Here is a 27,564-nt window from a genome sequence, read left to right as displayed (position 1 = left end):
AATGTATACTTAAAAAAGCCATTCTGTGTTAAAAAAAAAAAAAGGAAGGAAAAAACAGAGCATAATTATGGGGAAGGATGCACTGTATACAATTAAATAACTCTGCTTTCTATCTCATCATCCAGCTGTTAAACGCTGTTCACATTAAATCAATACATGTTTTATATTTTAACTCTTTCTGCTGCTGTGGAAAAATACTTGTTTTTACTACATTAGTTGACAACCTGGAGGGTTTGATAGCACCATAGACAGTATAATGAATGGAAATAGTCTCCCTGACGTCACCCGTCTGTCTCTGAAACTGATTTTTGAAGCAGATGGGCTGCAGTGGCCATATTGGAATGGACACAAGTTTTAAGTCTCAACACTAACAGCTACAGGGCGCCTGTGAGCTGAGCTGTGCATCTGATTGGGCGAGCTTGCAATTTTAATATCTTCTCAACTGCCAATTAGAAAAAAAACTCACACGTAAAACAGCTTATTTTTGGCTGATGTGTGTATGTGACTTTCGGTACCTCCAGACTCAGCCACTAGGGGACGCCAAGGTTATAATAGTTAACTAAAACGAAACTAAAAACAAAAACTAAAATTTAAAATACATTGCAGTTAACTCAAACTAATAAAAACTAGAAAAGAAAACAAAAACGATGAGTTAACTAAAACTGAATCTTGTGTTCACAAAACTAACTGAAACTAAGTAAATGATAGACAAAATTTCCTTAGTTATAGTTTCTGACAATATTAATAGCCTTTAGGATTTGAATTAATCCGACACCTTTTCCCAACCAATTTTAGACAGTTTTAGGCAGTTGTCAGTGCTACACAGCATCATAGGGACGTATAGGGACGAGCTTGTTTACTGCGCTGACTGGCTGTGCGCTGTGCTGCGATGAAATGTCAAGGAGCAATGAATCAGAGCATCTGTAATAGTTTAATTGTTACAGAGTCCACGTTTTTATTTATTGAAGCTCATATTATATTGTTCTTTTAAAAATTTATGTTAGTATTATTTTTATGTAATTTATGTCAACATTATTTTATATCATTGATGCTTATATTTTTTATACTAAGTTTATATTATTTTCATGTGTTTAAGGCAGCAGCCAACATTTCGGTATCAGCATTGACTGAGCAGTGAGCACTATGTTGGACTTGAAAATAGACAGTATGACAAAATATTTACTCTGACCTTTTTGAATCCTGCATCTGGTTAATAAGGTATGAAAAAACTAAAACTAAAACTAAAACTAAACTAAAACTAAGCCTTGTTGCAAAAATCAAAACTAAATAAAAAAAAGAATGCCTGCTCTAAAACTAATTAAAACTAAACTGTAATGGAAAATAAAATGTCAAAACTAACTGAAACAAAACTGTAATGACAAATCCAAAACTATTATAACCGTGGTGGACGCTTGGAAAAACAGCAGGTTTTAGCACTTCCTCAATGTCTCATATTTTTAGACTGGGGGTTGCCGCTTGTATAGTACTCACAAGTAGGCTGATAGGCATACGCTTGCCATGAAAGTGCTACCAGTCATCAGATATGATAATGAGAAATGATTTTGTTCATCATTTCTGAATCAATAAGATTAAAGTTCAGTACACAGTTAACGTCTTCTTGTTAATATCTTGGCTTGGTAGGCTGAGGAAAAGTGGGATAATGTATAATGAGTGGGCAATTACGTAAAAAAGAAGAATAAAAAAACTTCTCCCTGCTCTGCAGTGATTTCATTGTTAATATTGTAAAATCACACATCAGCACAACATCAGCTTCAGAGCAAAGCTGTAAACTCAACAGCCGGAATTCTGCTCTTTACCCTCAGATGATATTACAACATCTAAAGAGTAATTAGTATAAGTGTATTATTATTATTATTATATTACTATTTTCGTCATCATCATTAGTGTGAATACAGTATGCATTCACATGTTTGAAACCTGATGGAAAAAAAAGCTGCCTTTCATGTGGCAGTTACACAACAACAACAACATCGTGTTCATCCCCAGTTATTACTGGACGCATTAAGTGATCCATGAAGTACTGCACAGGTTAAAGACTCAACTGTTGCCATGGCAGAGTGGGTGTTGTTTTGGTGAACAGTTTACACTGAGAAAAACATGTGTTTCTGTGAGCGTTTGCATAGGAAATCAAATAGGGTGTTATTGTCAAATGAGAACCCCTCTTGCTGTTAAGCTGCTGCTACTCCACGCCTGCAGATCATACTTGTAATTAAAGCAGATTGGCTCTAAAGAGTGAACTCCTCGTCCAGCGGGCTGAGAGCTCCTCAGGAGCCTCACAGCGGAGGACCAACAGCTGTGCAGAGACTCTAAGAAGGGCTGTTCTGTTGATGTGATTTAGTTTGCAGATCTGTTATGTGGAGCAGATGTCAACAGGAATCAAACCACACTAATGAAGAAGCATGGAGAGTGACTCATCCCTTCTCTTGTTACACATTAGTGTCACATTAGTTTTGTGCTTATCACTAATAAAGCTTCAAAGAATATTACCTCATACAGTAGCTGGTATGGACCACAGTTGAATTTATAAGCCCAGCAACACAAAAATGAAAATCTTTTTTCTAAAGTACATAAATTATTTTAAATGTCATTTAAAGTACATCAATCACAAGGTAATAATAGAAAAATTGAGAAAAATAAAACACATAAAAAAACAGGAAACCCCCCCCCCCCAATCTCCTTTCTCCAATAAAAAAAGCATGTTTTTCCTCTCTCCTTGCTCCCCACATTTCCATCTCTCTTCAGTTCCAAATAGGGCAAAAAATTGCCCCAAAAATGACAGAAAAAAGGAAAACTACCCAACAGTAGAAGAGCTTGAACAATAGTTCAACTTACTCATCAAGTGAGCAAACACAAAGAGCGCCCAAAAACAAGTGAACCCCTCATCGTGAGAGCCCAACACAAAAGACAGCTCTTGTTTTTCAGGGTTTTGATGGTTAGTTTTGTTAAATATATTTTTAGAAATGCTGGTACATGTGTTTATTTCTGGATAATGTATACAGTTACTGTGAGTACAGGCTTTATAACCATTTCAATAACAAACCCACTTTTACTGCATTAAATTGCAGAAGTAAAGGACAGTTTTCAATACTGATTTCAATCCCAAGATAACAGCTGTTTGACTTTGAGACAAAAACGGTCTGATCACGTCTTAACCCACCATGAGTACCCTGCAAAAAACTGAAATTGTATCAAAAATTTTTGTCATATTTTCAGAAGAAAATGTCTTTGGAGACTTAATATGAGCCACATTCACCTGACAAGTCCAGAACAATGTCCTGTTTCAAGTTATTCAAAGACAAAAGTGAGGTCTGAGTTGCTGAATTATAACAAGTTTAAAAAATCTGCCAGTTGAACAAAAGAGAAGTTTCTTGTATTAAGACATTATTATTATTATTATTATTATTATTATTATTATTATTATTATTATTATTATTATTATTCATAACAAAAAAAAACAAACTCAAATAGGAAACACAAGTGAGACAAGAAGAATCCTAAACTCTGAAATACAAAAAAACACAAACCCAAAACCAAATCATGACATTAGCTCTTGCCAAAAACCATTAATTAATACTCACTGAGAAACCTATCATGGTAAATGTTCTGGCTGGTGAGTGCATCTTCGTCTGAATGTAACCTGGAGGCAGAGGTAACAGATATTGAAGGACAGTTACGTTGGCATAGTTCAGTTCAGTGGGTCAAAGTGGTTCTGCTGAAAGTCTTTTGGGTGTATGGGGGGCTTCCTAAGGCCTCCTGCAGACTCCAGCGTTTTTTGTACTTTATAGTGTTAGCTGTCCATTCTCTACCAGATGTAGATTGGCTGTCTTCCTTTGGGTAACGAGTTTGGGTGACAGACGCTTTTTCCTTGGGTGTATTTTTGGAAGGTTCATGATGGTTTCCTGTTTCTGAGTGTTCTGAGTGGGCAGGCAAAGGTAAAGGACGGCCATGTTGCTGTGAATACATTGATTCAGGCATTGTGGGCTGTATGTGTTTTACCTGCTTTTACTGTGCTAGTCAGGGTTGTATGAATGTATATTTAAACTTCTGTTACAAACCAATTTGCCGTTAGGGGACTTTAAAGATTTTTAAGTCAATTCTTTTTGTTTTCTTGATCATATTTAACTTTTCTTTAAGTTATTCTTTGTCAAGGCTGGCCTCAAACATGCAACTGACTCTTTAAGAGGGCAAAGGGCAGAGGATTTTATGGTTTTGTCCCTAGTGGACAGGGGAGGGCCAGCTTTTGATGACTTCATTCACAGACTGGAGAGTGACAGCCGTATGGGCTTTTGGTTGCAAGTATGTTGGCGAGGTTGCCTCTCTGACTGCTACATTTAAGCCACTACACAACTTTAAATTTATCATTTATAACCTTTTAAGGAGAACTTTTTTTTAACATAAATAAAGTTAAGTTAGGTATAAGTTTCAGTCTTATTTCAGCACTCAATCCATTTTCACACAGCCCTCTATGACTCAGCTGGCAGATGGCACCCAGTTTGCATCCCTGTCCGTGCTCCTCAGCGGGAGCTAAAGACGGTGTTGGCTGCCTATAGAACATTTAGTTTAACAACTTAAGAGTTTTTTGCACTTCTAGCATTTCATAACAACCTCAGGCAGGATTTTCTGACTGTATCAAAGCACAAAGAAAGTCCATCATCACACTGTCTGCTCGATCATCACCTTACAAACAAATTCCTTCTGCGAGTGTTTTTCCTCGTCAGTCTTGTGATGTACAGTAGGATTGTGAGTCAGCTCTGACAGGTTGTGCGATGTCAGTGAGGATGCTGTGTTGTGAAAAGCTCACGCACAGCATGTGGGTGTCTACCAATGTGATGCCTGAAAGCCTGTCTCGCTGAAAGAATTTCAAGGCTGTAATATTGTAGTATATAAAGGACCTAGAGTCGTGCTTTCATCCTGGCAGCAAGCAAGGTGTGTTTTCATTTGTTTTCAGGAGAACTCAACAAAAAACAATCAACAAACCTGACATGCAAATGTGTCTGCCAGATGAAAATGAGAGAAAACATTTAGCTTTTAATCTGAAGAGATGCTTTGAGTGTTTCATGCTGCAGAGGCAATATTCACAACACAACAGCAATTCTCTCTGTTCCTGTTTCAATGTGTTAATTTGTTTGAGTGTGCGAACAGCAATTGTTCAGGTCAGAAGATGAAAGCGTTTAATTATCTGCCTGTTTCTCTGGAAGCAGTTTAGAGCATCCCTACAGGTAGCTGTATGTGTCCGATAGAGAGGAGATTAAAAAGAGCTGCCTCTTCATTCAAGCTCGAGGAGACAGATGGGTTTTGAATAAGACCTGTTTCTGTATGCTGGAGATTATAGTTACACTTGAGTTGTCAAACATGACAGACGCTCCTGACTGCTCCACTGAACAAAGCCCTTTGGATTTAATGCTTTAGGCAGCAAGCAGTCCAGCTTCTGCTCTCTGGCTGTATTATTCATTTGGTAGTGTTTTTCTTGTTGTCATGCACACAGTGAACATAGGTTGAAATATGTATATTTTATAGGACACATACAACTCTCAGCTCTGAGGAAATTACCTCACAACCAGCCTCTCCCAAATGTCACTGCCACGAGGCGCTCTTTGAGGAGCATCGCTGATATTCAGACTCAACCTCCCTCGCCAAAATCATCTTAGTCCCAGTTTTGACAGCTGCGCATAGAGCAACAAGGATGACTGATTACTTCTAATCACTGTTTCTGTTCTCCACAACATCATCATCAGTCTGTGAGTCGTGAGTGAGTTCAGCCTTTTAATGCGTGCAACAAATTCATTTGGAGAAGACATTAAGATATAATACATATGTCTCCATCATACTCACTCATGTTGCATTTAATTATTATAGTTCAGTGTGAGCTGAGATTAAATCTTATTACTGTGGGAATTTTGTTCTTAAGAAAGACAGCGTTGGTTTAGTTTCTATTAATTTGGGGTTTGTGTCCCTTTGAGCTGCTAAAGAATAGGGCTTGTGACATCAATTGTGAGAAATTCTGTCTGATAATTGTTTGGAAGGATGAAAAAAGATGTTACAGGTCCTCATAAAATTTATTCCAAACTTTTTAAATGATATTTCCTAAGCACTGCAAAAACTTAACCAAGTGCTTATACCTTATTTCAGTAAAAGCATCCTGTCTGACTGAATACGATCTATAAGATGTTAACCTGATGAATCTAGAAACAAAATATAGACGGACACGTCAGTTGATTTAAGTGAGAAAAAATAAACTTGAAGTGGCATAGAGAAAACAAACCAATGTATTAATTCAAGAAACTTAACCAGTCATTCTTTCTGACCTCCTTGGAATTTTTTCTCTCACTTCATTGTACTCTGGTGTTTTTTTTGTCTCTATTTCTGTTGGATTAATATGCTTTTCTAGGCTTGTAAGATGAATGTGATTCTATTTGACTCTACTAAAATGTTGAAATGTTGTAAGAAATGAGTCATGTTAATTTTGGCGCCCCCTGTAGACATAGATCTGTCTTATCCTGAGCTGATGATGTTGTTATCAGACACACACACACACACACACACACACACACACACACACACACACACACACACACACACACACACACAATATATATATATATATGTGTGTGTGTGTGTGTGTGTGTGTGTGTGTGTGTGTTCCATCCATAAAGAGGCATTATTCCATCTGCAGTCATAGATTTACTCACATTTATAATGCATTTATTTATCCTTGTGAATATCATAATTGGTTCATTTCTGAAGAAAGAAAATATAACACTGTAAAAACTTTAAATTGAAAGAAATCTTTGATAAAATAAAAGCACCAGAAAAAAAATATCCAAAGATTTAAAGCACTTACAAATTTCCACTGCTGATACACATGATTGCTGTTTAAGTTGACAAAACAATACAAAGCAGCAATAATACCTAAACAATATCATACTTCAATATACTTTATAAGCCAAAACACTAATTATGGGACTGAAAATATTAAGCACAACTTACTTTTTCAAAAAGATTGAAACATAATGCTGAATAAGGCAATATGGTGCGTTTTCATTCAGCTGAACGTCCTGTCAACCACAAGAATACATTTCTTACATTGATGGTGTTAAAAAAGCTACAAGATAGCCCAGAAACGAAACAGGAGCAATATATATCACCCTGTTTCCAACAAGAGGTTTAGTTCGGTTCGTCTCGGCATGGCTCACATTTCATGTTGACAAATCCTGGGACAGACCACCAAATAACCAAGGCGAGACGTCCCACTTTTTGGCACCCTTCTGTAGCGGTGCCAGAGTAAACCGATCTAATCTCGAAAGGTGGAGCTACAACACTACAGACCATTGATTGGTCGAAAGAATCGTCACTTATTGTGCAACAGCAGATGTGCATTTCACCTGGCAGCACAGCCTCCTCTGAAACAAAGCCTGATTGCACTTTGTATCAAAGAACCACATGCCAATCACAAAGAGGACGAAATGCTGCATGTCTTCCATCATGGCTCTTTGTTTACTGTCACGTTTTTCCTCTACGTTGGACTTATTAGCCGGGTACACTGTGTCGCACTGCTGTGGCGTCACGCTATTATATTACTGATGCGGCTGTCGGCATCCAGATTACGCGCTGCCTACCACAAGGGGGCATGGTTGGCTGTGGAAGCGCAAACAGGACAAAGCTTAATCGTGCCAACTCATACCAAACCGTACTGATCTAAACCGCTTGGTGGAAACGGGTGAAGTTGAAAAAAAAAAAATTCACCTAACATTTATAGCACTTTGTGTTGATATATATATATATATACCACGTTTGTCAAATAACACTTGTATTTACTAGTTGGCTACAAGCAAAGATTTCTGTTACAGTAGCACAATACACAAAATAAATGACATCACTTATATAAGGTTACAGATCAGTTTCATTTCTGCTCTTCTTAAAAATATGCTGTTTGGAGAAAAAGGCCATCAATATGACTGTTTCCCTTACCTACAATGTGTAAAAATGTCTTTGTAAAATCTGTTGTAAATGTCCATCAGTGGCTCCTTGTCCATTAGCTGTCCATTGAGTATCAAGCTTCTGGTTGTTCACTGATGCTTTCCATCCAGTTTGGTTTTCTCTCTGTGCCAGCTTAAGGTCATATGGTTACAACTTTAAAAGGAAACAGTGGTGCCACTTCCCCCACCGGATTCTCAGCTTACTGTCAGCCCAGCGTTTGTCTGTGCAGAAACATAGAGCAGAATCCCAACAGCTCGAGGAGTGGAAACAGTGACTCAGCTGAGCACTGCTGTTCACGGTGAATATTTGCTGGAGGCACCAGTCATCTCTGCTCACTCATGAAGATTGTTTTATTACAAATCTTCTCTAAGAGGCATGAGATGGTCCAAAAAAAGTCACAGACACTTTTTACAGTTACCCTAAATCACTTAAAACTGTCCTCTACTCTGATTCAGCAACAAGCTTTTGTATGTAACTGTACATAACTTAGATTAATAATAATATTATATTAAAAATAATCATAATTATAAAGTAACTGCAGGAGGGTTAGGGGACAACAAGTGTTTATCTCTGAAAGTTTTATTTTAATGGTAAGGGTACAGTAGGTCTTTCACAAATAAGCCTAAATCTAAGGTACTACCATATGAAACGATCGTCTGGTACAGAGGTATTTTTAACATTGATTTTCTGCTTTGATGGTCTGTGGACTCACTTCTTGCTGCCACGGGGCATATTTACTCTAACTCTGGTTTTCATCAGATGAAGATCTCTCTGATTGAGGTCAAGTGGATAAATTAACCAATCACATATTTGCTGTAGAGGTTCTTCAGTCCGCTTTCAGTTTGTGTTTAGGAACATTGTCTTTCTGGACAACGTCATCCTTTTGTTTCTGTGTGAACTGACTGATTACCCTCTGAAGTCCTGTACTGTTATCCTTTTATGGATCTGAATGCCCTTAAAGATAAATGTGACAATACCAACAAAAAGAGTAACCCTGTTTTATCGTACTCATCAATTTGTTTATGAAACAGACTTATGATGAAAGTAAGGGTGTAATTTTTCCAGGGCAATCATCTGTTCCCTTACAGCGATGAAGAGTCTCAGTGATTGTACTGCTTTAGGAACAATGGCAAAACCAGAGCCAATCTGTTCCCAAACAGATGTAACTTCCCCAGTTTTGGCACCAAATGGCTTTCATCTATGAAAATGAAAGAAAAATATAAAACTGAAGAGCTGACCTTGTTGTCTTCTTCTGTAGTGGTCACACGGGCTTTGTAAGTGAGCTCAGTATAAGCAGTATTCAAATCCATGGCTAATTTCTTTACAGGGGAACTATATGTATCACAACATCAAGTCGTATCATGCCTAATGTGTTCCACCCTGTTCTCCTATTATATCCTATCAGATTGTATCTTATCACATCATATTGTTGTAGCGTTACTTGATTGCCTCAGTCTGTGTTTGAGGGATTATACTCACCTCATTTAATATGGAAAAAAGGTATAGGACTAAATATATTTTGTGCTTCATCCTCTCAACCCTGAATCAGTGGTATGCTGTACCTGTCTTTTTTATACTTTTCTTGAATAGAAAACGGTATCATATTGTGCTGTTTGGTTCTGTAATGTATCTAATCAACTTGTTCTCAGATCTTCAGGAGATGGTTCTACACTGAAGAAAAGTTAAGCCTTAAAATATTCAGCCAACAGGTGTTTCTTCATACTGTATCGCTGCTTCATGCATGAGCTTTGTACACACTCCTTCTTCATATGTGTACCTTTCCTCATGTTCATAAGCACAGGCACACACAAGCATGTTTACAGCCGTTCTGATAGATAATCTCCATGTGTTTCACAAAGCTATAGGGACATTCAGCGCAAGTTTCATTAGATGAAACCAAAAACACAATCTACCATTTACGTGAGGTAAATGGGGATAATCCTACAAGCAGCCTCAGACCCCTGTGGTGGAGAACTGTGTCACCTCAGTCTGGAGGTCCTCCTGAACCGTCCTGCCCTCTAACTGACCCATGTCTAGTCATACTGGCGGTCTTTCTGTCGGTGCAGGAGCACAAACAGAGATGGGCTCGCGGATGCTGTTTCGTGCTCTAGAGAAGCTGTTCTGTTCCAGCCGGGAGCGGTAGGGGAGACAGAAATCCCTGAAGCACCTTTTGAAGTTCTCATCCAGGAAGGCGTACAGTACTGGGTTCAGACTGCTGTTTGTGTAACCCAATGCGATGCACAGATGCCAGCTGGCCACCACCAGCAGGTTCTTGTTATCGATATCCACCATGGTTCTCACAATGATGAAGATGTGGATAGGAGTCCAGCAGATAATGAACGCTGCTACAACCACAAGGACCATCCGAGTGATCCGCCGCAGGTTTCGATCCTTTTCTTTGGAGCCTGAGAGCAGACGAACACTCTTGAGCCTCAGGATCATCAGTCCATAGCAGATGGTGATGACAAGGACGGGAACCACAAAGGCAATGATGAAGACACAGATCTTCATCACTATGTCCCAGTACCACTCCGGTTTGGGGAATCTGAGAGCACAGGCAGTGTTTCCTGTGGAGTTGAAATAATTAGAGCTTTAATAGGCAGCCATGTGGTTGGGCTAATTCAAGTTAATAACCCAGCTCAAATGTTTTTCTCTTTAACACTGTGATCACCCCCTTACATAACACAAGCTTTTACGCAGTAAAAATAAATCAGCACACAGTGGCTGTTTTTCTCTGGAAACAGGAATCGGAGCTCAAATGGCAAAATAATGATATAATTGTAGGTCATCAAATGCAGGTTAGCTAAAAATCATTGTCGATTGAGGCATTTTGAAAATTGATCAGATAAACGGACAACAGAGGACTAAACACACACCTGAAATCCTGAGTGACACTGGACTGTTTAAGTGTAAAGAGAAAATAAAACGACCCATTTGTTACCATCACACAACAGCTAATGTGAGCAATCTCTAGTCCCATATAGCATTAAGATAGTGTTATGTTAGCTAGAAAGGATGTCATGTAATCATATGTTTAAGCTAGCTAGAAAGTATGTGGCATGTACAAGAAAATTAGTCATTCTGAGCCTCTGCTCAAAACTTAACTGTTATTTGTTCAAACTAACATGTGAGCTCAGAGGTATATCACATTTTTTAAAAAGGAATATGAGCTGGGTGGGGTTTATTAAGCTAACATTAGGTTGGACAGTCCTTTGTCAACATGTAGACCGGATACTACTTAACATCTGCTAGAAAGTATGTTAGCTCGTTCTTATCTAAGGTAGGCTAATATTTGCAAGACAGTAGATCCTAGCTAGCAATTTGTCCAAGCAAACTTTATGTCTGTGGGAACAAATGTTAGCTGTTTATTTGTTCAAACTAAAATTCCATTGGCTCAGTGCCCAAGCCCTTCTTATGCTAATGTGCAAAACTACTACTTGATGGTATTGCATTTCAGCCCCTCTCAAGCAAGTGGCAATACCTTCTGCTGACTGACATAATGCTAGTCATCAATGTTTTCTGACCTTACCACACAGGTGATAGACTGGACTACCCTACATGTTTAGCAGTGCTTGATTCAGCTGCCTTGGTTTGCTCTGTCAGTACTTTTAGATTTGTTTATCTTTAATTATTTGCGGATATTATATTTAGTTATTTAGCTCTTAAAATGATTTTAAACACTGTATATATATATATATATATATATATATATATATATATATATATATATATATATATATATATATATATATTATATATATATATATATATATATATATATATATATATATATATATATATATATATATATATATATATATATATATAAATGAATTTCCCTTCTGGGATTAATAAAGTATTTTTTATCTTTATCTTTATCTTTTGTTTATATATATATATATATATATATATATATATATATATATATATATATATATATATATATATATATATATATATAAATATATAGTTTAAAATCATTTTTAAAGCTACATACCTGCCAGTTGTGCATCAAAAGAAATGAAAGTCCCTTACCTTTATCTGTAACCTTGGTTACGGCCATAATCATCACAGGGACTCCAACGGCAGAGGACACGATCCAGATGCAGACATTGATGAGCTTGGCTTTGGCTGGTGTGCGGAAGTCAAGAGCTCTCACGGGATGACAAACAGCTACATAGCGGTCCACACTCATCATGGTGAGCGTGAAGATGCTAGTGAACATGTTGTAGTAGTCAATAGCAATGACCACTTTACACAGCAGCTCCCCGAATGGCCATGTGCTCATCAGGTACTTGGCGCTCTGGAAGGGGAGGGTGCTGGTGGCGAGGGCATCAGCAAGGGCCAGGTTAAAGATATAGATGTTGGTAGCAGTCTTCATCTTGGTGTACCTGGGAAAAAGAGGCAGTGCTTAAAAACTTCTGACTCACACCCGAGTGTTGTTAGACATTTTTTAAGGTCTGTCTACTTCTGTGTTTCAGGGTAGATGCAGGCTGGGGCTGATTCACAATTTCCGCTAAAACCTTTCAAGGCACATTACTGATTTATTCTTCAGTCTAATTCATTTCCTCTTCAAGACCAATGAGCTGCTATTTCTCTTGAAAATACTGAACAACAAAAGAGCTTTTCAGATGCTTAATGTTTTGATGGCACTACAGTGAATGCATGAGGACTTCGTTCCCCCAATGATTGCAAGCCTCCATTAAATTACACTTCTATGCCTTGATTTCCTGAAAAATACTCCAAAAATCCTCTCTATTTTCACATCTGCAGAGTGGTTTCTGTCACATCTGCAGGGTGGATTGCTCTCCAAGTCAACAACATGCCAGTTGCTGGTCATATTTGTTTGATTGCAGGCTCTAAAGGGATAAGGGAAGACAAAGGGATGTAAAGAGATTTATTCTATTACACACAATGTTTCTCTGTAATTGCATTACCAGGGAGAGTGGGCACAATACCTTTAGCTTTCACTTTGTTTAATCATTGTCAACCAGACAAACCGAGGCACAGAGGCTCACATTTCATCTCTGGCAAATTTCAGCTGGGATTTAGAAAGCAGCTCAGTCAGGGCCTCTCAGTTCTCAGTTAAATCAAAAGGGCAGGAGGAACCCTCAAATCTCTGGATCAGGACACAGCTCCACAATGATTGCAGGTGAGGGGTTCAACGTGCCACTTATTTCCCTACATGCAAACGGGTCCTCTGAGATGACAACATTAGTCCTGATGGAAAGTATTGTTGCAGTGAGGTAATTTCAGCTCATGGCTGTAAATCAGTGCCCTCCCCCGTCCTTCTTCCCTTTTCTATGTAGAGGGTGTGTGTGTAAGTGTGAGTGGGTGGATAAGTAGGCGTTGGAGGGGATCACTCACATCCTCAGTCATTTTCTCAAATAGCCATCATTAATAAAGTAATACAGAAGTGAATTTTTGGAAATTATTATTTAAGTCATAAAATGTCAAATACTCTTAAACTGTAAATGTTTCAGTATCACTTCATTGTTTCATCTTGTTTTTTGGGTATTTTTCTAGTAGTAATATGTTGTGTTTTGATTGCCAACGGTAAGCTCCACTACTAAAGTTATGTTGCTACCTACAGTGATGATTTTTTTTTTCATACTTTTGATGAAAAAGTTGTTTTTAAGTTATCTATGTTTCTTACCTGACCACCCCGTACATTACAAGCACGTTACCCAGCAGCCCCACCACACAGACGAGAGAGTAGAGAGCCGTGATGCAGACGGCGATGATGAGACTCGTGGTGTCTCTGCTCGGAGCCCTGTTGGTCTCGCTGCTGTTTGAAGACGCGCGCAGCGCATCCTCGGAGAAGGTGGCGTTAAAAGGACCCACGGAGACCGAGAAGCGCTCGTACAAATCGGCAGCAAATTCAGGAGAAAGAGTGGAAAACTCCATTTCTGAGGGAGAAGTGGGCAGGTGGAATTGTAGCGTGCGTATAGTCCGTGGTTTTCAAAGCAGGTGCACAAGAGCGCACAAGAGCTGGACTGCAAATTAGTGATGAGGCGCCCAGAGGAGGGTTGTCTCCCTCCTCTCTCTCTCTCTCTCTCTCTCTCTCTCTCTCTCTTTCACACACACACACACACACACACACACACACACACACACACACACACACACACACACACACACACACACACACACTGGAGCTCAAAGAAATATGTCAGGGAACCGCTGTCCTGCCCATTTTTTATACAGCCTAATGGAAAACTATTCGTCAAAGTGCTTTTATTAGCTCTAACATATGAAAATCCTTCATCATATGTTTTTATTTAATACTGTATCTTTATCATTATTTATTAGATTTGTCCCTTGTCTAAATGATCCACCTGTTCCAGCTGACACCCAGCACCTCGTCTTATAATGTCAGTCAAACTTAATCTGAGCATCTCTCATTAGCACCACAGCTCCATTAGACACGTCTGTATTGAGCCATTCTGCTTATTGCTGCCTGCCTTCACCCCTCAGGTACTTCTTCTCTCCCCCCTGCTCTCCTCTGTGGTCGCTGCATTACTGGAGCTGTCTGACTGCTCTCAGCAGGCAGGCATCTTCACGAAATTACCTGACTGACACCACGGGAGAGTGGCAGTCACCAGGCAGTAAAAAGGCTGATGAGATGATAAAGATGGGTTTTGATAGCCTACAGCAGTGCTGAGTGTGAAGATAATCCTACAAATGATCTCGTTAACCCTTTATATTTGCTGCTTGGGCAGCTTGTGCTGGTATCAATTACATGTGTATGAGCAAACACAATGAAGCAGGTAGACAAACATGCAGGTGCATTCATTTAAGAGCTCTCATGGGTCAATATTGTCAATGCTGCACATGCTCTGCAGGATAAAACAAAAATATCATGGTTTCCTAGCATTTGCAAGATTTCCACATGGTTTGGCTTTTATCACGCTGTGAATATTTCATGGGTTTAAAAATTTGATGAGGCAGTTGAAGGTAAAATCTTTAGATATACTACACTTGACCTTTGCAGTCTACAGCATGCCATGCAACAAAGAAATACTGTAACTCATTTTATATGGATTTTTGGCTTTTCATGGAGAGTGGGTGTGTCTTTTAGTTATAAACATCATTTATTGATCTTTACAGCGTCTTTCAGTCAGAGAAATCACTTCAGAGAGCTGAACAATACAGTGGAAGATGGAGGAAAAAACAGTCAGTATTATGAAATATAAATGCACCAATAGACCATAAAGGAAAGAAAAAAAGAGATTCAAAGAATGAAAGTCACAAATAATAATAATAATAAAACTACCATTAAAAACCAGGTTTCTGCATTAAACTGTTGCCTAAATTTACAGTTTCATACTACTCACTTATAAAAAGTGCCCCTCATTGTTTTAGCCCAATCCTATGAACAATAGAAACCAATAGGAGCACCAAGCAGTGTGTGATGGCGTAGCTCTGCTAAATCTGACATACACATGTGGGAGTTAGGAATCTGGACAACAGTGTTTCTCCGGGGTAATTGTTTATTTGACACATTAAAAGCCTCCTGTGGCGGTGTCTGTGCTGTTCATAACTGCAGCTGTCTTTTTGTACTTTGCAATGTGACCTTTACAGAAGTCTTCCTTTGAGCAAGCACCATCAGTGCAGCACAAAGCCAGGACAGCCAGAAGAATAGGGCCAGCTTGCTGAACAAAGCTCTGAATCCTTCCTCTTTCCAGCCTCTAAAGATAGATCATGCGTGTTCTCCTACGATGAAGGGCAGTAATTAAAGAGATCTAGCTCACTTTAGGAGTTCAGTGAGCCTATTTTCTTTAATTAATGGTGGATGTTTTTTCAGTGCATTTCACTGGCTCTGTGCGTGCATCATTTCAGTGATCAACATGAGGCCATGCCTTGACTTCTGGTTCAGAGACTGGGAGCAGCGTCAGAGCGGTAGCTTGAAGGAATGTGTAATGTAATCTTAGTTTATTAAGTGTCTATATGAGATATTTTAGTATCATAATTGTAATTTCTGTTTAAGGTCCCATATTCTGCTCCTTTTCTACAGTTTAATATGGATCATTGATGTCTTCATGAAATGGTAGTAACATGTTTTGGTCCAAAAAGCCAATAAATCAAGCACAGCAGCATTGTTTCCAGGCTCTCATAGCCCCTCTGTTCAGAACGCTCTGATTTGGTGGGCGTGACCTTCATATGTAAATGAGCCACCGCTGATACCGCCCCGCTCTTCCACGTCACTGAGAGCGGTACCATGAGCTCCGAGTGCACAATGTTTAGAAAACAGTGAAGCTCGTTTAGTGTAACATTACAGGCTAAAACAACAGGCTAACTGCAGCTAGAGTTAGCATCCTGAAGCTAACACAGAGACAGGGGGACACTGAGTAAAAGCTCTTACATCTGCTCCACAGCACACAGCATTTAAAATACTCACATTTCCAGGGTCCCAGGTTGTTGGAGGATGGTTGGTAATGCGCCTGGATTCAGGACCAGTCTATTCGCTAGCCCTCTGTTGTACTGTCCAAAGTTGGAAAAGCAGTCGGCCATGAAGTGACTAGCACACACATGCAAAGTTTTACTGAGTGTAGCTGGCACATTTCCTTGATAAATGAACTCTAGCCACTTAGTCTTGTCTTCTCCAGAGATGGGAAGCTTGTGCATGGAACTATGCAGCTGTTTACAGCCAAAAACAGAGCAGTGATGGCACTGATGGCTGCTTGAGCAGCAGCGGGGAGGGGGTTCGGGGGTATCTGCTCCGGTGGACCAATCAGGTCAGACTTGCTCCTGATTAGTCAAAAAAGGGAATTGCTGATGTCGGCAAATCCCCAAAATCCAAACAGCTCCTTTAAGGTCAGGATTTTACATTCTCGAGACCTTCTAAGTACAGGTTTTGTCATTAAATATCACATTTTGTGGGCTGGGAGGAAAGCCAAAGACCCACAAATTTCACTAAAAGACTTAATAAAGTGAATTTTGCATAATATGGGACCTTTAATACAATTACATTTTCATGACTAAAATAAACAGCATTACATTGTTGAATATTTCTGCTAACCTGTAAAATCTAATGTGACCATCAGAAGTGACCAACCACTTCAAACTAAACTTGTTGATGGTGGTCAGATCTCCTCGGGGTTGGAGGAGCAGTCAGAGCTCTGGATCCTCTACATCCGTCTGTATATCTATAAACACAGACACATTAGTCAAAATAGAATAAATTGACAAACACATGGAGCTTAGGCTGTTTTTGAGAACACAGTCTATTATTGTTTAGGGTTGGCAAAGCACACTACACTTAGCAAAAGTTGTCAGCCATCTCAGATGTCACCAGAAAAATTTTATGCCTACCGTGCAATGAGACTTTTAGATTTTTGGGCATATGAGTGTAAAAAAAAACCTGGCATGGATGAGGATGTGTCAGGATCATTAGCTGGAGAAGTGACTATAATGGGGATACTGTGTGAAGAAAAATGAAGTGAGCTCATAGACATTTGGCACACTGCTCTTTTTCTGTAAGCCACTTTTACAGCATCCCCCCTAAAGGTGAATATATCTAACTGCAAAATATGAGTGTTTAATTTGCTGGCCTGGGGGTCCTTTGTTTAACAGACAGTTTCTTGATACTTTGAGAGCATTACACAGTGCAAAATAATTAATGTGAATCATTGTAACAGTGTGCTGGTTGTCCAGTTAGTCCACCACTTTGGCTCAGGTTTGACATTTCTTAACATCAGCTGAGAGAGATTTAGCTAAATTAAATGTTTTACTGATGCCAGTCTGTTCAAGTTTGGTAAAAGTTTCCAATCATCCTTCCTGTTGGTAAATTCCAGTATGAAAACAGAATGTCATCAAGAGGGCACATGAATCAAAACCAGACATCAGTCTGTCATAACACAGGAGCTAAAAAGGGGAAGACAGATGACAGATCAAAGACAGGCAGAGGGTCAGCAGCAGAAAACTTAAACATGTTGAAGTGCTGAGACATTGCAGCACTGAAGCTGAGAACAACCTGGCAGAGGAGGTTTAAACACTGGCCTGATTGCAGATGAGCTGCAGCTGGGTGCTTAGGTGCACTGAGGTGTTTGATGAGGTGGGCGTGACCATCAGGCTAAGAGCAGCAGCCGCAGAGAGGTGAGTGGGAAAATACTGAAAACCAGGAGTTGATCTGTAACACTCTGTATCCTTAGCTCCTGAACTCACTTTAACCAAACATTTGATTATTGTAACTAAAACTAATGATGATGACCTTCCTTTAGGGATCAGCTGTGCTTATTGCTGGTCAGTAGATGTCATGCTGTTGAAATGAATATGGTGCAAATAGCACCTGAGCATGTTAGCAAAACGTAGCAGAAAGTGTCTATCGTCAGTCTTGTAGTCCATATCATATTTTGTAATCTAAAACATTTAAAGTCAAAAAGTCAGAAAAATTAACAGCCATGACTAAGTTCAGCCTCACGAGCCTCTTGTTTGATCGGAGAACTTGTTTTCGTCAGCTTTGTTGTTCTTTTGGATCTAAAATATCACTTGTGTACGGTGGCCGGTAGGTGTCAGACAATTTGTGAAAGCAACAACTCAAATGTGAAAAGCCACGACACAAAGTAAGTAAAGAGGTCAGTTATCCCAATGGACACAGAAAAGAAGTAAAAGTAAGTAAATGATTGTTTTCTTTTTTAACTTCAGCTGATATATAAAGCTATAATGCTAACGTTATGACATGACTGATTCATAAAGCTAAATATAAGATCACACTTTACTGGTACATACAGAAATATAAGTACTATGAAGAACATCCCAAGGTGAGACAAAGCTGTAATCATCATAACTGAAGTTAAGAAACATTCATCCACTTACATTTTCACAATTTTTCTGTCTGTTGGAAAAACTAACCTCTTTTTTCTTGTGGCGTTGTGGTGTTGGCACTTATGTATTTTATATTTTGGCTTTTGCAAATTGTCTGACACCTATCAGCCACCGTATTTGTGCAATATTTTTGTTAGTCATTGCAACACATGCTTAAATGTGAACTAAGAAGCAAAAAAAAGTAAACATAATGTCTGCTGAACATAAACAATTTAGCTTTTGGATTCTAGCATAGTAATCGCATATTAGCATTTAGCTTAAAACACTGCTGCACCCACACACACTTTTGCCGAACCTATTACTGGGTTTAGACTGAGGGGATGATGTATAGCTTGCTATGGATTAAAAGGGAAATATAAAGAGTCATCAATGGCAAACATCACGCACAGTTAAAAGTAAGTGAAGGTAAATGATAAACATATCAAAACTGATTGAACAGAAATAATAAATCCTTAGGTTAAACTGTTTGAATGCGTCTTTTGTAGGTGTAAGATAAGGATGGTGAGAAACCAGAGGTCAGAGGGTTCACTAATGTTTTATTAAATCCAGCCCACACTATCTCCAGAGCACTCCGTCATAAAAACTGGTGTTTGACAGTTATCTACCGTGTATACCTTCACAACTCTGATCACATCCCACAATCTCTGCAATAATAGTCCACATGGGACAGGATAAAATTACTTACATAGCAGTTCAGGAAGTAAATATAGAAAGTTTAATATATGTTGCAGCTACGGGGGAAGGCTGTGTTTGACACCTGCAAGTGCTGCAGGGGCTGTGATTATATTCTGGCTTGAACTTAGTGCCTTTATTAAAGAAAACCTAGAAACCCTGGTATGGATGGTGTGTACTCTCGGTAATGGCAGCACGCTGAGTGGATAGGAGGAGACATTTTTTGTAATGTGATATGAAACAAAAAGGGAGAAATGGACCAGGATGGTACAGAAGCCAACAGGAGCAAAGTGCTGGGAACATTTTTGTGTTTATGTTTTCTGTTCTCCCCTCAGGGAGAATCAGTCATGATTAGACTGTACAGACAGCCTGATTACTCGCATCACTCATCAGCCCAATGGAAACCTTGGGAACTATTACTCTGCCTCCCCAAAACCCATCACATTCGCGCAAGGAGAAACAGGGTGCTGGCAGTTAACAGACAGCTTCGTGTTGTGTTTTTACATAAAGGTGGAGTGATGATGATGCATTTTCATGTTTCTGATCATCACATGGGAGGGAGACTCCAACCAGCTGCAGCTTATTGCACTCAAATATCAGCTTGTATCAGCTGAATTGTCTCACCGGTGGCTCTTGGGGTCTTTTTTTGTGTTTTATGTGTTGCTGCTGTTATGAGTAGAAGTGTTTCATGTCTTCAGTCAGACTGAGATGCAGTATCTCCAGCACTCCAGCCATACTGATGCAAACAGGTCTGCTTCATAACTTTTGAAGGGTCAGAAGCTACATGTTTGTTTGCAGCTGAAGCAGTACAGAGGACTGCACAACTATGTCATACAACCACCCATCAAGTGTAAGCTCAAGTTATTTTCTTGCTCCTGGATAGGCTAGGATGAAGAAGAGATTTCTAAATGACATGTTCATGTAACATAATCACACACAAATGATGTTTTTGCCTCGCCACCATGTCTCCTTCTAGATCAATAGATGTGTGAGTGACTGAGCGTCGTCTTTCCCTGATATTGATGTCCTGCTATTGAACACCAAACAAATTTACACTCAAAGAAGCATCACTGTGACACAACCACGCCATACAACTGTATCTGACAATCAGTGGTCATTTAACTGTGCAGCAAAGACGTCTGTGCTACAGGTAACAGGTCAATAAACAAGTCATTTATTCGTAAAGTCGACATTTTGTGTTTTTATGTTTCACTGAATAAGTGTTCAATGAAGCAGAGAAATAGGACACACTCAAGACTCCATGTCCTTGAGAGATTATTCAGCCAGCAACCTGAACCATTTAGAAATTAAGTCACAACTGCTGAGCATTTACAGAGATTACAACAACACGAGCCTTTGAAAATTTTGCCTTAAAAAAGAAAAACATTGTTACATAAAGGGAAAGTGATAGCCCACTTAGTGCATTAAGTACAAGAGATGTAAGTGTGCATCTTTTGATTTGTAGAAAAGCGACAGCAGCTGTGGTGTGAAATTGTGTGACAAAAGTAAACGCCATCCTGTGACCTATTTCTAAGCTTCTCTAGGCTGTTACAGACGTCTGCCTAACTGCAGCATATTTACAACTCATGAAAGTGTTTTCACGTTGTTGGTATCATTGCCTTGAAGAGTGGATCACAGCTCTAGGGACCAAATGGAAATAATTCAAATCGCCTTGAAGAAGCTGTTTTCCTGTAAGGCAGGCCAAAGGAATATTTTTCAAGGCTTTTTGTAAACATAATGTCTGAACTACCAGGCTGGAAGATGGATAAATTCTATGTTCAAGGAAAATGTGTTTTTTTCATGACATGAGACCTTTGATATGGAGGGAACAGTACTAACAGCAGACATGCTGCTTCTGTTTGTTTAGTGCTCCCTCTGGTGCCTTCTGTTAATTTCACCTGTCTGTCAGCACCTGCAGACGGCCGGCCTGAGTCTATCAGGCCTCCTCATTTGCCACTCACTCTCCCACGTTCCCAGCAGCAACACCTCAGCAGTTTTTTATCCCCCTTGTTTTTCAGGCACTTTATGTTTAACCTCCAGTTAACTAAGAACTTGAAACCTAGGTGTTGTTTCCCTTATAATGTTCAGTGGGTTTTTTTCCCCCACATTTTCTGCAATTGACAAAACATTTGTAAAGGACAACTCCAAGGTAGCATGTCAACAAACTTCTTCCCCCTTTCCTCTTATCTATTCCTTGTGTATGTGTGTGTGTGTGTGTGTGTGTGTGTGTGTGTGTGTGTGTGTGTGTGTGTGTGTGTGTGTGTGTGTGTGTGTGTGTGTGTGTGTGTGTGTGTGTGTGTGTGTGTGTGTTTATATAACTATTAGGGCTGGGCAATGATTAAAACTTTTAATTGTAATCAATTGCATGATTTCCCTGATTAATCATAATTAATTGCATTGTAAATTCAAACTCTAATAATGAATTCAAAAGTAGTGTATAGCGCACTTTTATTGGAATGTTCTGCCATATGAACAAAAGTGCCATAACATCTATCATGCAAACACTAAATCAGTACTTGTTATATAGTAATAGTTAAATCACATATTTAGTGCAAATCAAATTTACAAAATTAAGCTTATTGCCAATGTCGGGGCATTAAAGTGATACTCCGGGATGGAACAAGTTGGGTCCTATCACAAGGATTAGGGCAGAAATTACCCCTACAGCAGTGTTTTTGTGCAGCAGAAGCCCAGAGCGCTTGCAACAAACTCCCCCTCCCTGCTCCTCTGTCGGTTTCCTCTGCACTCAGACGGGGCCATTTTTTACTTGACCAAACACACAAATAATCGGACTCCCACCAAAAAAATCTGATATCTGTCTGCATTCACACTTTATTTAGAGAATTTTCAGTGCGTTACTTTCACACAAAAACGCCGCTAAATAAGGCTCTAGTTCTCATCGTGTCTCTTCGTCCTGGCAGACTACCTGCGTTTGTTTGTATCTGGCACGCCGCGTGCGCGGACTGATACACTAAGCGGCGAGCGCCTTTAAGTTCCGTGGTGTTGCCCCTCTTCTCCATGCTTGTTTTGGTTTCTCATCGTGTTTTTCCGCCAATTTCACTTCCGGTTCCGCCGTGGTCAGCAACAGACATTTACAAAATAAAAGCATGTGAGCAACATGCACTAATGTGCGATAAAATATTCAACGGCGTTAATAGACTGAAAATAACGCGAAAATAACGCGTTAACTATATATATATATATATATATATATATATATATATATATATATATATATATAAAAGGACCGTTAAAATACATAAATAGATGGGTAAAACATTTTGTTTGGTATCTTAGCCAGCTGTAGCACATGTCTCATTAGTGATTGTTTCACTTTGTGATAATCTTTTGTTATTTCACCAACAACGCCCACACTTTGAACAGGATGTAATTCAGCAATGATTTATTGTTTTATGATTCTGAATATGACGTTGAACTTGCTGCTGGTTTTGGTTTGCAAAAGCTCAGGGGTTCGAGCCGGATGTACAGAAGAAAAGAGAGGCAAGGGGAGGTGTGAAATGTGTTTAATGAAGTAGGAGAGGAGGAATGGGTTCATATTTAAAAGAGTACTGGAAGAGGTGCAGTTGGGGCGTGGTCCTGCACCACAATGAGAAATATCTGGCTTAGTGCTGACACAGGCTCATCTGAAACACTTCTCATTTTTCTTTTGGTGTTTTTTAACCTCTGTACTATTTGCACCACTCGGCACTCTTCCCCCTCAGACAGTCAGCTCAGTTACAAGCCTACAGGTACTGAATGGAAATGATCGGTTAGGATTTGTGAGGATAGAAAAGTAGTTTGATTCTGAATCAATCAATTCATTTTTATCAACATTTCTTTTAATAAATTACTAATTTAATGGTTATGGCATGGCTGAAACTCATCAAATCTTTCCACGCATATTTTAGTTTTTCATTTATAAAAGTAATAACTTATATTTGGTCAGTAGCTCCAAAGCACCAAGGGGGTAACCTGTGGGCGCTACATATACTAACTTTGAAAGGCACGTGTGTCTCAGGGACATCTGAAAAATGTTAACTGTACATATGATGTTTTATATGTTAGCTGCTTCCTTCCACTTACAGTTATATGTCTTAAATTCCTGACACGATAATGCTACACAGTACTTCATGTCAGAAAGAAATACTACTCATAATTTGGTTACAGTCTTTCCCACATGGAGGTTCAGCCTCTTCGGTCATTCAACATAACCAAAAATATATAATTATAATGTTGCATAATTTAAAGTTGACTTAGTGGTTTACAAGAAACTAATTAGTCACACTAATAGTTTATCCCATCAACCTCAGTCACTGCCTCTGATTGCAAAGTTACTGATGCTTGGCAAATCCATTTTTTATGAACATAATTAGTGAGGTGATAAATCCTTCTTCAGTGCAAACTGTGAAGACTGCTACCTTTAGCTGTGATAATATTTGTCAAATTGACACTCTTACAGTTGTGGTTTCCCTTGAGAGAAAAGTGAGATTTTCTGCAGAGAGAAAATTTTACAGTTCCACCATTACAATGTTTTTTTTTTTCATCTGGTTTGTTTTTCAGCGGTTGACAATTAGTTACGCAACAGCAATTTGGCTGTGTCGAGGACTTGATTAGTTTTTCTGATGATTTCTGTCTGATGGAGGCAGGAAGCACTTTAGATTTGACAAGACAGAGGAAGCATGCACTCTCTGAAAATACATTTAAACTAACACACTTTGTCTCTGTTATTAAAACATTTTGATTACCGTAGAGAAACAGGGGGCTGCACTGAAGCTTTCTTTGTCGTTCCCTCTGTCAAAGTGGCAAATATTCAAAGACAACAGGGTCAGTGAAGTGAAGTGAACAGCCTTGGACGGACTGATCAGTCTTTTTTTAGAGATTTCCAAAGCTTCGTCTTCACATTAAAGTCTGAGCCAGCTCCTTATTTGAGCAGTGTTAGTCATGTTCAGTCACTCACTGGAGGTTATGTGCGGTGGCAGAGTGGCTGTCCTTGACCCACAAAAAGCCATTTCTTGTCAGACTTAAGACCGCTCTCTGTGTTGGATAGAAAAAAAAACCACGATGTGAAAAGAGCTGCACTGTGAAGCAGATTCAAGATGAAGAAAGCCACTGTTTACATTAATTGGTTACAATGATTCCAGCATGAATAAAATAAAATGAGGTGTCAGTGGACTGCGTTTCAAAACAAAAGGAGCACTCTGTGCACAAGATGTTGAAGCTTGCTGAGTTCATGTTCATGTTCAGTTGTTGTTTATAACTGTGAACACATGAGAATGGCCTTGACTGCCTTTCTTTCTCCTCAGGATGTATTTTATTTTTCATTAATAATCAAAAAAATGTAGTTTTGTGCTTTTTTCTAACAACATTTTTTTTATCTAATGGCATTGCTTTCTGTAACTTTTTCAGTTCCAACTCACCTCAGGAGATACTGACCCAATTATTGTCATTCTTACATAGGGATGAGTGCTAATTTAGGTACTTTTATAGGTAGAATTCCATCTGTATTACCAAGTACCCGTTCACGTAAAATGAAGCATATTGGCTATCGCGGCCATATTGGAAGTGGCAAGGGCTTCATGTACAGCTATTGGGCACCCTTCAGTCATGTGACCTGAGCTGAGCCTCTGATTGGGCAACCTCCCAATCTTAATATCCTCTGAACCACCGATTTAGAAAAAATTCAGCCCCCTACAGTGTGTGCGGATAATAAATAAGCGATTCAGACAAGGGATGTTTTTTGAACCAGACTGTAAATACTTCCAGAGCCATCCTCAAGCGGACACTTGTGAAACACTAGATTTTAGCACTTCCCCACATAAACACATCCTTGTGACTGTGAGGGAGTGGAAGAGTAGGGGATTTTCCATGATGGACAAGAACACGGCATTGCAAGTTTATACATTCAGAAATAAATGTGTTAAATTGAAAAACTTTGAATTTTTTTATTATTAAAAAATATATATATTTGTTACCTCATAAACACACACAAAAGTACTAAAATTGTTACCGTTGAGTACTGAAACTGTTTGCTAGGCACCAGGCACAAGGTACCCATCCCTGTTCTTACAGCACTGTTTCAGGCAGTCACTGGATATTTGCACTAATTTCGCAGTGAAGGGGCAGTGTATTAGTGTCAAAAAAGGTGTGAAATGAGCTGGAAGTGAGCACAACATACCAGAGAGGAGATTTATTATAACACACATGTGCATACACTCTTGATGCACACTCCAAACAATGTGCAAATATTGTTTTTATTAAAACAGAAAGTTGAAAAAATGCATCTGGTGAAGGGTTTATGCAACACAGCATTGAGGCACAGGTCACATGTGATTGCACACACGAGTGTAGGAGTGGCAAATGATCATTAGCTTCTCCTGCAGGAGAGAAACCCTCTGAAAGGGTGAAATGGATTTGACTTTCATGTGCCCTGGTGGGATGGCCAATCTTCCAAAGGCTTTCCAAGCTTTTAAATATGCAGGGTCCTATTAGGACACAAGCTGAGAGTGAGCTTTTCAGGTCTATAGATACTGTATAACCGCAGGTAACAGAGTAGCTACAGCAATCAGATCAATAAAAAAAAAAAGCAGACTGAAATATGAAGATGAATTCAGTGAAGAAAATATTCTGACTTCCAGAAAGACGGGCTGAATGAATCACAAGAAAGCTTGAGAGTAGAGTCTGCACATTTGAGCAGGTACACAACAATGAGATGAAAGCTGAGCTTGAGAGTTGATGTTTGAGGAAGGTTGAGAGGAAAGTACGTTTACGCCAGCTGAAAAAAAAAAAAGATAATGGGTGCTTGGAGGTCCCTGCGATCAGTATGACAAAAACTAAGCTGGAAAATTTGGTTGTCAAGGAAACAGAAGCCTAATCTCCATATGAATCGTCCCTGAAAGAGCAGAGGACACCACCTCAATAGTGCTGCCTTTTGCTTCCTATGAGAGGTCCAAAGCCCTCGCTGTGACACCTGCAGGACAGCGACAGACTCTGAACCTGCACACAGACTGAGGGGACTCTGCAGGCTGGATAAAAGGGGACTAAAGTTAGGATGGGACCCACCTGAGAGCTGAGCAGTAAAAAGTGAGGATGCTTGGCACAAACTACATCAAAAGTTGCTCATAAGTATCAGTTCTAGTAGTTGATGTTTCATTTTAATAAACTAAATCTACTTTCTGCCAATCAACACAAGTAAACAGAATTTAACAATAGACAATGTGTGGCACAAGGTCATTTAAAAAACCTCTGAAATATATGACATATGGGTCAAAGTGTTCAGTTTTGCTGTTCTGCACTATCTGGTCCCCATTCTTGAGAAATATTGATCCAGAACAGACAATCCACACAATGGAGTGTGAGCTGCCTTGAGACCATCATTATACCTGCTGTGAAGCAGTGTGCAAAACGCATCATCAGTGCTTATATTGATTGATTTTGGTTTATCCTGTTGTTATTGTGGTCCGTGTTGTTCTTTTCTGTAGGGTTGTGATTCTTCACACGTCTTTAAATACACGTCCTGAACACCACATAGATACTGGAGGTAGCAGGTTTTTAAATGAAATGCAAAGCCCTATTGTTGTTCTTTGGAGTGCTGTCATCAAAGTTTCGTAACCCCTGTTGCTGTTGCGGTTCAAGTCCTCCTCACAGGTAGATCCTTCAGAGTGCCATGGCAAGAGGAAGAGGCTAAATCACATGGCCTATCGACAGGGGTACCCCAGGGGTCAGTGCTTGGTCCCCTACTCTTCTCTTTATTCACCACCTCTCTTGGAGCAGTGATCTGCTCTCATGGCTTCTACCACTGCTGTGCTGACAACACTCCGTTTTTACCTTCTTTTCCACCAGACGACACAACAGTCTCAGCTCAGCCACAAAGCTGGTACAGGCCCTTGTGATTTCACGCATCAACTACTGCAACTCCCTCCTGGCAGGCCTCTCTGTGTGTACATTTGAACCTCTGCAGATTACCCAGAATGCAGCAGCATGTCTGGTCTTTAACCAGCCCAAAACAGCACGTCACCTCGCTGTTAATCTCTCTTCACTGGATCCCAGTGGCAGCTCGAATCAAATTCA

At 39.4% G+C, this 27,564-nt stretch overlaps 1 protein-coding gene across 1 annotated transcript; it reads right to left on the bottom strand.

Annotated features, from left to right (window-relative positions):
• Positions 1-6,769: 6,769 nt before the first annotated feature.
• oprd1b (opioid receptor, delta 1b) lies at positions 6,770-13,971 on the bottom strand. The gene is given in 4 exon segments (XM_074684421.1): positions 6,770-10,064; positions 10,066-10,565; positions 12,034-12,389; positions 13,655-13,971. Coding segments are annotated over 4 exon segments (1,140 nt in total). The 5' UTR covers positions 13,906-13,971; the 3' UTR covers positions 6,770-10,031.
• Positions 13,972-27,564: the final 13,593 nt, after the last annotated feature.

Source organism: Halichoeres trimaculatus, unplaced genomic scaffold, assembly GCF_033239565.1.
Source record: "Halichoeres trimaculatus isolate MK-OKI-2021-1 unplaced genomic scaffold, fHalTri1.1 fHalTri1_scaffold_12, whole genome shotgun sequence".
NCBI lineage: Eukaryota > Metazoa > Chordata > Actinopteri > Labriformes > Labridae > Halichoeres > Halichoeres trimaculatus.
The sequence above is the reverse complement of the archived record's forward strand: the minus strand, read 5'-3'. Positions and strand labels throughout refer to the sequence as shown.